The sequence below is a fragment of the Nyctereutes procyonoides genome, unplaced genomic scaffold (genome assembly GCF_905146905.1).
Source record: "Nyctereutes procyonoides isolate TBG_1078 unplaced genomic scaffold, NYPRO_anot_genome, whole genome shotgun sequence".
In the NCBI taxonomy this organism is placed as follows: Eukaryota; Metazoa; Chordata; class Mammalia; order Carnivora; family Canidae; genus Nyctereutes; species Nyctereutes procyonoides.
Window position 1 is genome coordinate 22,863,159 of NW_026575051.1, and position 12,598 is coordinate 22,875,756.

The 12,598-nt window shown below is 36.6% G+C and overlaps 1 protein-coding gene across 5 annotated transcripts in view; it reads right to left on the reverse strand.

Moving 5' to 3' along the window:
- The window catches only part of HMGCLL1 (3-hydroxymethyl-3-methylglutaryl-CoA lyase like 1), a 203,299-nt gene that overhangs the window by 145,352 nt on the left and 45,349 nt on the right, over positions 1-12,598 (reverse strand). For all 5 annotated transcript variants that reach the window (XM_055330866.1, XM_055330868.1, XM_055330869.1 and 2 more), the window contains 2 exons: positions 10,031-10,111; positions 9,698-9,805 (listed from right to left, as the gene is read on the reverse strand). In XM_055330866.1, the coding sequence (XP_055186841.1) occupies positions 9,698-9,805; positions 10,031-10,111 (189 nt within the window). The remainder of the gene's footprint in view (positions 1-9,697; positions 9,806-10,030; positions 10,112-12,598) is intronic.

Genomic DNA, 12,598 nt, shown 5'->3' on the forward strand with positions numbered 1-12,598 from the left:
TATCTATTGTTTAATGTGATTTTTGGGATATAATGTTAACTTTACTATTCATACTTACCTACTTCTCTGTTACTGTCTATTACTCCTAAAAAGCTTTCCAAAAATTTAACCAGGCATTTTAGATCAGAGCATGTGTATATGTGTGTGTGTGTACATTCACACATGTACACCTAAAAATTAGACAAAAAGAAACTTCACTTTTTAAAAATTAACTAGAAATCATAATTCTTTATAAACATGTTAGCAAAATAAGTCTTTTCAATCATTCTATTTAAAAATGATTGTTATAATATTTTCATTTTCCATGCTCAGTGTACAGGGATCATCAATTTTTGAAAAAAAATTTAGTTCCTTAGCATACTCTGCTTCTCTTACAGCAGATGGCATTTAAGTGGTTTAGTCAGAAGACACCAATGGAATGAGTTTACACTAACACAAAACTGACATGTTGATCAACAAACTAATCAGAGTAATGCAAAAAAAGAGCATTAAAAAGTCAGACTCAAGTCTTTCCTCTGCTAAAATGTACCTCTATTCAGCTTTTATACAATTATATTATATCCAGACCTTTCAACCATCAATGCATATAGATCTTCCACAAGACCAGATTTTAAGATTGGTTTAATCAGATACAAAAATTGGCTTTGAACAACTGTTTCTTTCATGGGAAAACTTAGAGAAAATATGATAAATACAATAAATTTAATATAAGTGAATAAAGGTGAGATAAAGTATTTAAACATTTGGTTATGGTTGCTTTTATAAACATAAGAACAAAAAAAACAATTTGTTAGTCAAAATGCAGTTGATAAAATTAAGTAATCATAAAATCAGTACATGCTGAGCTTAATAAATCTTTGAGTATAGTAACAGTTTTTGGCCTCACGAGGAAAAAAAGTCCAAAAACATTGAATTATACCTTCAGCATGAAAAAATAAGGAAATCTAAGCAGAATTGCTGACATTATTGCTCTTAACTATAAGGTTTGCTTTTGCTTTGGATACAGTAGTGAAACTACATCTTAGCTACAGAATAAGTTGGTGTTGAACGCTGAGTAATATGTACAATGTTAGCAACTCGTATTTTTTCCAATTTTATTGCAAAGTATAACCTTAAGCCAGTTCAACAAGAAAAAAAAAAGCAGTAGTGTCCCTATTATAACTGAAACACCCATTTTTATATTTCCACGTTCTTTTCTGAGACAAAGTGTTTTAAAAATTTGCTTTATGCTTTGAAAATTTTGACTGTGCTTTACACAAGTTGCTTGCCTCATGTAAGAACAGTATTGATCTAACTGTACAATATTTTAAAAACTACTTCAAAATATTTTAGTTCAGGTTAATCACTGCTTAAAAACATAGAGATTGATTAAGCAAAGCTCTCCCCCTTGATCAGAGAAATGCAAAAAATTTACATCATCACTATTGGTAAAGCTATAGTAAGTAATACCCACTATTTTAGAAGCAAAACTTGTATAGTATATAAATCAAACTCACCACCATATTGTAGAGAGCCTACTATATAGCATTATAAATACATGTGATTACTCTTATTTAAAAGGAGAAGTTTTGCTGCAAATCTAGAGAAATATTTTAATACAGTAACTTAAAATGATGCAGGATGTTTCCTGCTCACAAAGAGCAACAAAAATCTAATTGCTACTTTCCATTTCTAGAATACATTATTTGCTACATTTTTTTAAAGGACTTTCCACTCTTTACTCTCTCAAAAGGAAGCAGACATTACCTAAATAACACATTGAACTGAACCATGTATACATATTGGACAGGCCAGATAGGTTAAAAGAGACTATCTGAAAACATGTCAATCCAGAAGTTCAATTCTACTGAGCGGGTCTAAACATGGAAGGCACAGCTTCTGGTTATATAGAAATAATATATTCTACAGTGAAGGTGTGTGTGCTCCTGCAGCTGTGTGTGCTCACCATCTTCAGATGGATGGCAGGGATTTGGGGATATGGAGACCAATTACAAGTCTCTAACTTTTACCTCTTGCTTTCTGGCTTTTTCTTGTATTTTTCTGTCCCCATCTTCCAGCAGGACATGATTCTCTTCTCCCAAGGCCTCCTCTTTTACTTGGGTGCATGTTTAGAAAATGAGACATGGGGAAAAGCTGGCTTCACTCCAGAGTAGCAGTGGTTATGAAGACAAAGGCCTAAGACTCTGTTTCAACAGCTTCTACAACATTTCTGCCTTAACCAGAGGTGAGGAGGAAAAAGATGTTGAGAGGGCTGTGAAGGCAGCTTTCTCCCCTTCATCTCTTATTTGTCTAGGCAACAATCCTCTCCCACTCAAATACCAATCTGAAACCCATTTGAAGTGCAACAATTTTATAAAGGGAGTAGGTAGGAGTGAGGTAAATGTTAGCAGTCCTAACAGTGCTAAAATATTTACTTTTTTGGAATTTAGGAATTCTAGAATGCAGAATCTGCTTTTCTATGACCTATATTTCTTCTTTAATTATTAGTAAGAAATAACAAGAAACTAAATTATTGTATCATTTTTAAAAATACAAGTGTCACAGATTATAAAAACAGCTCCAATGTTAGTTACCCTCTCATATACTCCTCTAGAAGACCACTCCTCAATCAAGAGGGGACATCTATCTCTTCCCTTTGAAACTGGATGGCTTTGTAGTTACCTCAGCTAATATATTATGGAAAAATAATACCATAAAATTTATAAGACTTGGTTATAAAAGGCACACCATTTTTGCCTGCCTCTTGGAGCACTCACCTTTGCAACTCTAAGCCACCATTTTAAATGTCTTAGGCTGCCATGCTATAAAGAAATCCAAAATAGCCTATACAGAGAGAACGCATAGGGAAGTTCTAAGAACACATGGAAAAAGAGGTATCCAACCAGTCCTCACCTGCCCCAGCCTCACAGTGGCTGCTATTCCAGCTCTGACCACCATTTCTGGAAAACCTCTAGCCACCTCTAGCCAGAAGTGCCCCCACTGAGCCATGTCAAAAATCTTGATAGAAACCATAAGCAAAAGCAATGGTTATTACTGTTTCAGGAGACTGAATTTGGGTATTATTTGTTATGCAGATAATCAAAAGAACCATTCATTTTACTAGCTTTCAGGGGCATATGGCAACTGCCGGGTTCACATATGTGAATACACATATGCACATACATATAGAATATTTGCCACATGTTACACAATCAATGGAAAAACACTGGACATACTGAAACAATCTGAAGAGGCTGTGGTTTATTTCATTATATGATGAGGAAAAAATGAGGTAGAAAATATTATATGCTTGCTTTTTATTCTCATGAAGAGGTAACATATTTTATCTATGTTGATATGGCTTTCATAATTTTATCCCCATTTACTTTGAATAATTATCAGGGCTCATCTACTAAAGAACTTTGTGTCTATCTCTTTTCTGAGATCATATACTGAACAAATATTGAGCAATTATTATTTGACATGTAAGAAATTCAATATGCTCAAATAAGTTGGAAAAAAAAGGTCTAGTAGAGTTAGAAACTCTTACTTTTTAAAAAAAAAATGGAACTTTCAACTTTTCTGGGGACATCTGAATGGTCCAGTAGGTTAGATGTGGGAACTCCTGATTTCAGCTGGGGTTGGGGGTTTCAGAGTTGTGGGATGGAGCTCTGTGGGGGGCTTTGGGCTGAAGGAGGAGCCTGCTTAGGAGTCTATCCCTCTGCCCTCCCCCCATGTGTGTGCACACTATCTTTCTCTCTCAAAAACAAACAAAAACTTTGATAGAATCCTTTTTATAAGGAAGCAGCACTAGTGTGTACAACTAGACTACAATTCAGGAGATATGAAAAGGAAATGGAGGCATCACCAGTGACTAGTCTATTGATCCCAATTGCCTGGTACCTAATGCTGACTATGATAATTAACACAGACACATCTCTGCTTTAGAAATGGTATATGGAAGGCCTAAAGTTATGGAGTAGGAGAGCAATTAATTGAAAGTCAACCTTCGTGTGTAGCCGAAAAGAGTGTCCTAAACAGAGAATTGAGCACTGAGCACACTAAGGCAAACTCCATTGTAGAGAGTCAGGGTTAAATTCTGATCCTCATTCAGCTGTTCCTCCCCAACTAGCCAGGGGTAAAAGGACTCCTGTTGTCATGAAACAGGAACTGTGGTCTTGGTAAATTTCTCCTGCATCCTTTTTGGGGAGATAGGAGGAGCCAATTCATCTGGGATATAATGAATGAGACTTTCACGGGATCACTTCCCAGATAATGAAATTACCGTCAGTTATCTTGCCTCATAAACAAAATAATTTGGGTGTTCTCTGTGTGTGGGCATATGCTCTCTCAACCTCTTTCTCTCCCTCTCTCTCTGTCACATGCACAGACAGGCATGTGCACATAGGCGTGTGTGCGCGCACACACACTCTCACTTACATACTGGACATCTCTGCTAACTTACACTCTTCCTTGCTTCTTCTCCACACACACTCATCCTTTTAACAAGAACAGAGCCAGAAAGAGAAGCAGGAGGACACTCAGAAGCTACAGCCTCCTGCATCTCATCAATGTAAATTTGAATTTGGAATTTCAATCCAATAACTGTTTTCATTACTAAAAAAGGCCTCTATTACACACTAAAAGGAGGGCAGGGAAAAGTTTATACATTCCTTACTGCTCACGTTGCACTATGGCAATATTTTTAATTGTTCAACTGATTTGTGAGTGTAATAGTCTTTTCTGTATACTTCTTTCTACTATTACATAGAAATTACATAGAAAATCTATTTCTGTGTCATGACTTGGTACCCACTGGTTTCAACAGTTCAAAATTAACTTAAAAGGAAGCATTTGCTGAGACTTTGCATATGACCTATATAGACATACAGCGCTGTGTATAGGTTAATGTAGTCTTATTTTTCAGTAAGTGATTGATGTTCACTTTAATCACTCATGTGAATTAAAATGTTTAAAACCAAATCGGTAAATACGATGAATGTAAAATGCTAGTTCACTTTTGGAAATTATTGTATTTATAATGATTTAAATAGCTTAGTACTAGGAGCGCCTGGGAGGTTCAGCTGTTGAGCATCTGCCTTTGGCTCAGGGCATAATCCCGGGTCCGGGGATCAAGTCCCACATCAGGCTCCCTATAAGGAGCCTGCTTCTCCCTCTGCCTAAGTCTCTGCCCCTCATGAAAAAATAAACAAAATTTTAAAAATTTCTTTAAAAAAATAAATAGGTTAGTACTAAGAGCCGCATTCCAAAATTGCAGTAGGTCTATTTGTCTCTATAAACATGTTTTCTTTCTGCTGTTATTGTTCATTCCATAGAAAGTGAGGGGCTATCTGGATTCATTTCAAATGTTCGTATATTATATGTCACTCTTAGGAAATCTTTTTTCCAGATAAGTTGTAAAGAACATGTTTTTATTAATGGCAGGTATTTTATCATCTCTGGCCATTTAGATCATAGGAGTGGGATCCTGTTTTATATGGCACCCTGCTACTGTGGAACTTTTCTTCTAGCTGCTTTAGAAAGCTGCTGCCAAACAAAACAGTGGGAGGCAACTGTAAAAACGCTTTAAAATGCTAAAAAAAGAATAAGTGAACAAGCAGCAAACTAAACATAAACTAGAAGACTATTCCCATGACCTATGTTTAAGGGAAAGAAATGGAAGAATTCGCAAAGAATTAATAGAAGACTGATTTAGAGCCAAACTCACAGTCTTTAAAACAAGTAGAAATTACTTCAATCACATGTAAGCTGTTGCACTAAACTTGTTCTGTCACATTTCAGACATTAGAGTAGTCTGATGTCATGACATTTTATTCAAAAATGAGTTATTATGATGTAAAATTTCAAAAGAGAAATTAACATTATGAATTAGTTCTGCTGATGTAACATTTTATGAGCATAAAAAAAATGAAAGCAGAATTACATGATGAGATAATCTCTAACCACAACAATAAAAACTGCTCTGCTCAGGCAAGCTCAGTGAAATCTACAACACAGACACAACTATGGAAATTCAAATTGCAAAAATGGGATATTCTCAATATTGTCCTTTGAAAAAATCCCTTGATATGTTATGTAATAAGTGACTGGTACAACTTTGGAAGAATCAATCTGATACTATCTTTGATTCAGGCACACCGCCTTTTTTTTTTTATAGATTTGTGATTTATTTAAAACACTTTTTTTGTTTGTTTGTTTGTTTGTTTGGAACACATATAACCACATGAAAAGTAAAAGTATGTAACATATTCTTCAGTATTTGAAGGATAAGTATCTTCAGTTATTCAGATTGGGCCTACCTGATCCAATATTTAAACACATTTTAAGAAAAAGCCTTTAAGAAAAAGGCTTTCCATGATAAAGAAGGAAGTTACTTGTATGGAGTCCAGGGTCAGTCAGTCAGCCTATCTGCTGGTTAAGCATTCACTCAGATAACACTATGGGGTACTAGTCAAGGGTCAGGTGCTCTGTACTCTGGGCATTCACATGCAGGGATCTGTTCATGGGCCTTATTGCCCTAAACATCCTCATGCTATAGGCAGCACTGCTGGGACTTACAAGGTTCAAGGTGGTTAAATCACTTACTCAAGTTCAGGGCAGAATGTAGACAGAAACATAGAACCAAAGGTATTTCCACCTCACCACAGCTGTCCTCAGGAGCTACGTGGGGAATTCCATCATTTATTCAATAATACTTTGAGTCTAGGAAATGTTCATTAAATCTCAATAGGTTAAGTCCTGAATTCACCTCCATACCAGGCCCAGAATAAATCATCTTACTTTATTGTCTCATTACATATCTACTTAATGTGAGGCCAGAAAGCATTTTCCTATTATTGCATACAGAGGGACTGCCTTCCCTTTTGCTTTAACCATCTCTTCTCTTAACTAGAAACAGGAAGTATGGCCCTCCAGGGAGGGTTCCAGCCTCATCTTTCTAAATGTCATTGAATATGTCCTAGATTAGTTTCAAGAATAATCTATCAAATAATTTCCAGTGTTGTATAATAGAATGTGACAAGGGGCATCATTTTAGCAAAGAAGAATATTTTGTAGGAAGCTTTACAAAAACATTGGAAAATAAAAATATCTTGAAGAGGATCTAGTAAAATATAATATCTGAAATACAACTTTGATTAATCATCAATTAATATGACCAAGACCTCTCCTTTTTCCTGCCGTTACCCTCAAGTTATACCTACCTTTCCAGTTTCTCTCCAACAGTAATCAAATTTTTGAAATGAGCACTAAATGAATCAAATAGAAGCAATTTCATGGAGACAAATATGATAAAAAGGGTCTCACATTCCCTTAAAATTAATGATGGCTAATAAAATAACAATAGGTAGCCATTTTATAAAATGGTAATATCCAGGAAATATGTCCGGTCTCATAAGGCTATCGTGCCTTCCTAAGGAAAAGATTTGTGGCCTTCATTACACAGGACCAAATATATGAACAAAAGAGTCAGTTGTCCATCCCCCAAAACTGAAGGTGTGCATTATTATTGTTTCAGGCTGATTGGTTCATTATTCATTTCACAACAACTTATTAAGCACCTACTTACTAGACACTAAGTGAGGAGCACAGTGATGAACAAGACAGACACGGATGCTACCTCCATCATTCTTATAGTCAAGGAAGCAGGTAATTTAAGAAATGTTTACCAAAACATATATGATTATAAACAGTGACAACTGAGATGAAGAAAAGTTACATTTTTGTTTTTGAAAAAATAAAAGTAACGTTGATATTTGAAAACTGCCTCTGTGAAAAGTGATGCATTACTGTTAATTCTATTGTGGCTTCTGGTGCTTCTAAGGTCTTGCAATTGAAAAGGCTTTATTGTTTTAAGCCTTTTTGCATCATCTTATTTTGACAGAGCAGTGTAGCAATTGAGATATACATAAGTAAGATTAGATAAGGTGCTATTTAGATACAGAGGCAGGACTTATAATGAGGGAAGAAGAGGGAATTTGGTTTGGCAGACCATTTAGCAAAATGAAGTAGAGAAATGGAGTTAAGGCAGGAAAGGAAAAGGGCTAAGGTATAGAGGACCTGAAATACCAGACTAGTTTCCAGACTTTTTTTAATGGGGAGAAAGGAATCTCTAAAGAACTTAGAGGGGTGCCTGGGTGGCTCAGTCAGTTAAGCACCTGCCTTTGGCTCAGGTCGTGACTTCAAGGTCCTGGGATCAAGACTGGCATTGGGCACTGTGCTCAGCAGGAAATCTACTTCACCCCCTCTACCTCTGCCCCTTCTTCCACTTGGGCTGGCTCTTTCTCTTTCTCTCTCTCTTAAATAAATAAATAAATAAATAAATAAATAAATAAATAAATAAATAAAATATTTTAAAAATAATAAAAATAAAGAACTTAGAAGATTTTAGAAGCAATATAAGGAAAGGAGAAATAATGCTTACAAATATCACTTAAGTGACTACCACAATAATTGGTTAATAAGAGCGTGGATTACTAATGTTACCAAGAGAGAAACATAGGCTATGCTAAGGAAAAATAATTTTTGTGTAACTGACTAGATATGAAAGAGAGACCTTTGAGTACTGAGGTCCAGGACTCCATAGACAACTGACGAGCTATTTACATAAAGCAGGATGGTCAGAAAGAAGTTTGATTTTGACTCAACTGAGTTTGAGGTACTGGTGGCACATCTAGTTGAAGCTTATAAGAAAAAGCAGGACCAGAAATATAGAGTTGTCATCCTTTTAAAGTGACTAGTGCTGGTGGAAAGACACACAAAGAAGAGAGCACAGAGAAAATTACTGAGGGCAGAATCTTAGGGGAACCCTAAATTTGTAGGGAAATGATAGACAAAAAGCAATTGGGTAAGTAAATGAAGGAGGATTTTAGAGAATAATAGAACCAAGGGAATGAGATGAGAAAGTAATCAGTGAAGCACCTGACTCTTGGTTTTGGATCACAGGGTCATGAGGTCAAGCACTGTGTCAGGCCCCATGCTGAGTATAAAGCCTGCTTAAGATTGTCTCTCTTTGGGATTCCTGGGTGGCTCAGCAGTTGGGTGCCTATCTTTGGCCTAGGGCATGATCCCGGAGTCTCAGGATTGAGTCCCACAATGAGCTCCCTGCATGGAGCCTGCTTCTCTCTCTGCCTCTCTCTCTCTCTCTCTCTCTCTGTCTCTCATGAATAAATAAATAAAATCTTTAAGAAAAAAAAGAAAGCTCTCTTTTAGCTCCTCCCTGCTCACCCCCCTAAAAGGGCAAAGAGTACATATCTACATTTCTTTTTTTTCATATCTACATTTCTGATTAATATGAGATTACATGGGGAAGGAATCATCAGGCCACTTATCAATACTTCATTCTAAAAAAAAAGCTAAAGCACCTGAAGATATTCAGATTATTCATCAAGTCAGTAAAATAATAAATGGATGGGATGCTCCTAAATTGCTATTTAAGTGACTTATTGACTCAATATATTGAACCATATACTCAGGCTTAGGACAGAGATCCAAAAAACTTTTTAAAACTTAATAGATAGAAGATATTTCATGATAGGGATTTTTCTTTAATCATGTCTCAATGCATGGGCTAATATTTTGTAAAAAGATAGTAAATTAGTAATTATATCAGGTTAATATCACAATTTACATCAGAGCATTCGCTAAACCTTGGAAAAGTTGAATTAAATATCAGTGAGGGAATTATGGATTTACATACCTGTGGTACCCATTTGGAGGACACAAAGCTGGTCACTTCTATTACGGACAAGCCAGTTTGGGAAAGTTGATTGATAAATTCAATTTTTATATCTGTAGGAACTATAACCTATGAAAGCATTAAACATTATTTTATAAGTAATTTATATAGAGTCCGTTGAACATAAGTAGAAAATTACTTCTCAACAAAAGCAAATTGTATTTAAGATGCATGAATTTAATACCAATTGAGAACAATCATGTAAACCATGAAACCCATATAAGTCTTTAGGATATTAATAAATATTTTGATTTACCATTCAAAATAAACTATATAAAACTAATATCAAACTACCTTTTCATTCTGTAATCCATCCCTAGGTCCAACTTCTACTATTTTAACATACTCAGGGAGTCCAGGTAACTGAGATGTTTCCTGAAATGGAAAATACAAGGCAAGAAAAACAGGTTAGCTATTAGAACATCAAACTTGATTATTTAAAAAGTCAAACATTTATACTTTGTTAAGTAAATTTCTCACCCCAGAAAGCTAAAATGGTAAGAAATCAATACAATGCTATAATTCAAATACTAAGTTTATATTACTGGCAACATGATGTCATTTTTTCTTCTAGTTTAATGATATTTAATCTGATTATGATTAAAATTGAAAAGATTAATTTTAAAACCATAACTATGGGAAAGATACCATGTATGACCTAAAGTGCAAACTTGTTGAGTAACTGTACATGTGATGGCAAATTTGCTATTGTTAGAATTCATTTAAAAATTGTATCTTTTGGGGCACTTGGGTGGCTCAGTCAGTTAGTGTCCTACTCTTGATTTTGGCTCAGGTCATGATCTCAGGTCTTGAGATCAAGCCCTGCATTTGGCTCCATGCTCAGCACAAAGTCTGCTTGGCAATCTCTCTCCCTCTGCCTCTCTTGCTTATGCTCACTTGCTCTCTTTCTTGATTTCACTCTCTCACTCTAACTAAATAAATCTTAAAAAATAGAAATAAAATTACATCTTTGTATTAACAGACTTCTATTGAGCACAGTCATGACAAAGATGCCACACTCTATACCCTGAACTTGAGTAATGTGACTTTGGTTTTCTGGCCTGTGCCCAAACAGCTGAGGCCGGAGAAAAAGATATACTATTTATTTTGTGTCACACAGCACAACCAGCACCTAGACACAGCTTACTGAAGGACACAGCCCCTCCATTGGGACTGAAACTCTCAATATTCCACTGGGAACACCTAGCTGTCAGCCCATTGTTAATACTCTATCTTTTGCTAAAATCTGGAACAGCAGAAGGTTTGGACTCTGGAACCTCTGGCTCTAAACCAAGAATTATGGACACATCATATTTAGAAAGACATTAGTTTAAAACAGGAAGAATAAGAACAGCCTTTCTAAACATTGTATTGCAGTTAAAATTAGAATAATCTCAATCAAAATCAGCAGGACCTGTACTTCAGAGCTGTTCTCATCTTGCCTTTCTACAGGGATGATGAATGTGGGCTAACCAATGTGTAATGTCTCACTCTCTCCTTGTAGCAAACATCAACAAATACTGGGGAAGTGGCTGGTTTGGATGCAGGACACAGTCTGTTTCTATGACACAGAAAAATGTTCCCTGGCCCTTTTAGGGTCCATAGGCAATATGAGGTTTTATTGGCATTCAGTGCTAACTCAAGAAAAGAACCAGGATGGTCCCTGCTACAATGTTTACACACCAACCTCAGCACTACCATGAAATTGGGCAACAAGCAAAAATTAACCAAAAAGGAAAATAATTCTCATCTCTACATCTTCTGAGTAGGTTGTAATCCGTGCAGCTGGAAGGGTGCAGGATTAAGAAGCAGCCTGGGGTTCCTTGGCTTTAAACTCAGTTTGGGATGGCAATCAAGAAACCATCTCATCTACAGAAGCCATGGTTTCAACCAGGCACTAAATGATAGAGACAGCATGGGAAGGTAGAGTAAATGAAAGTTCACTCTTCTTTCCTATTAACTCTAGTCCTGGGACTGCAGAAACAAAGACACAACTGGCCAATCTTAAACCATGTTTTTTCATTATCACTGATTGCTTCTTGAAACTACGCTTGCAAAAGCAATTGGCTTGGAGCATTCATGGAGGAAGAGCACTTCTTTATTCAACAGCAATGTTTTAAGTACACAAAGAACACAGTGTTTTTTTAAGGTATAACAATATGCTGAATTCAATTAAAGAATTTAAAACCCTCCTCTGCAACATTGTTGTAGAAATAAACTAGAAAAACTAAAGTGTGAACTGCAACCAAATTCAGCCGTCTCAAAGTGTTAGGCAGAAGCTAGATATGAGTGCTGGAGAGAACATCTGGAGGCAGAGTCCCAATCATTGAAGGGGAATGAGAGAGACATGAACTGGAGGCAGGGAGGGTGACAAAGAAGCTGCACAATAAATGCCTGGAAGCACAACATCCTGACTTTGTGGCTTCTGAGACCTTAAGGCTGACAGACCAAAGAGCCACAGGTGTGGAACATGCCCTCTCCTCTTCCACCCCTGCCCCAGGGTATCCTCTATACTCATTAAAATGTATTTGCATTGTGGGTAGAGCCCTGCAGGATGGAAAAAACTGGCAGAATGGTTCCTAGTACAAACCTCCAAGGATTAAAAATCCCCCCTCCCAACCTGTGGGAGGAGTTCCCCATTTGATTGGAAGCAGCCCCCATTGGAGACCACCCCACAGCACTTCACAGCCCCTCTCAGACCAGAGAGACCCAATAATATCCAATCCAAGAACAACCTGGGGGCGCTTCCAAGTGGGGGAACCTGCCCACTCTCCTACCTTGGGAGTGTAACTGTGCTTTAATTAACTGCTTTGTGCTTACTACTTTCCTTCTGGAGGTCTATCCAGCACAGATCCCCTAGCA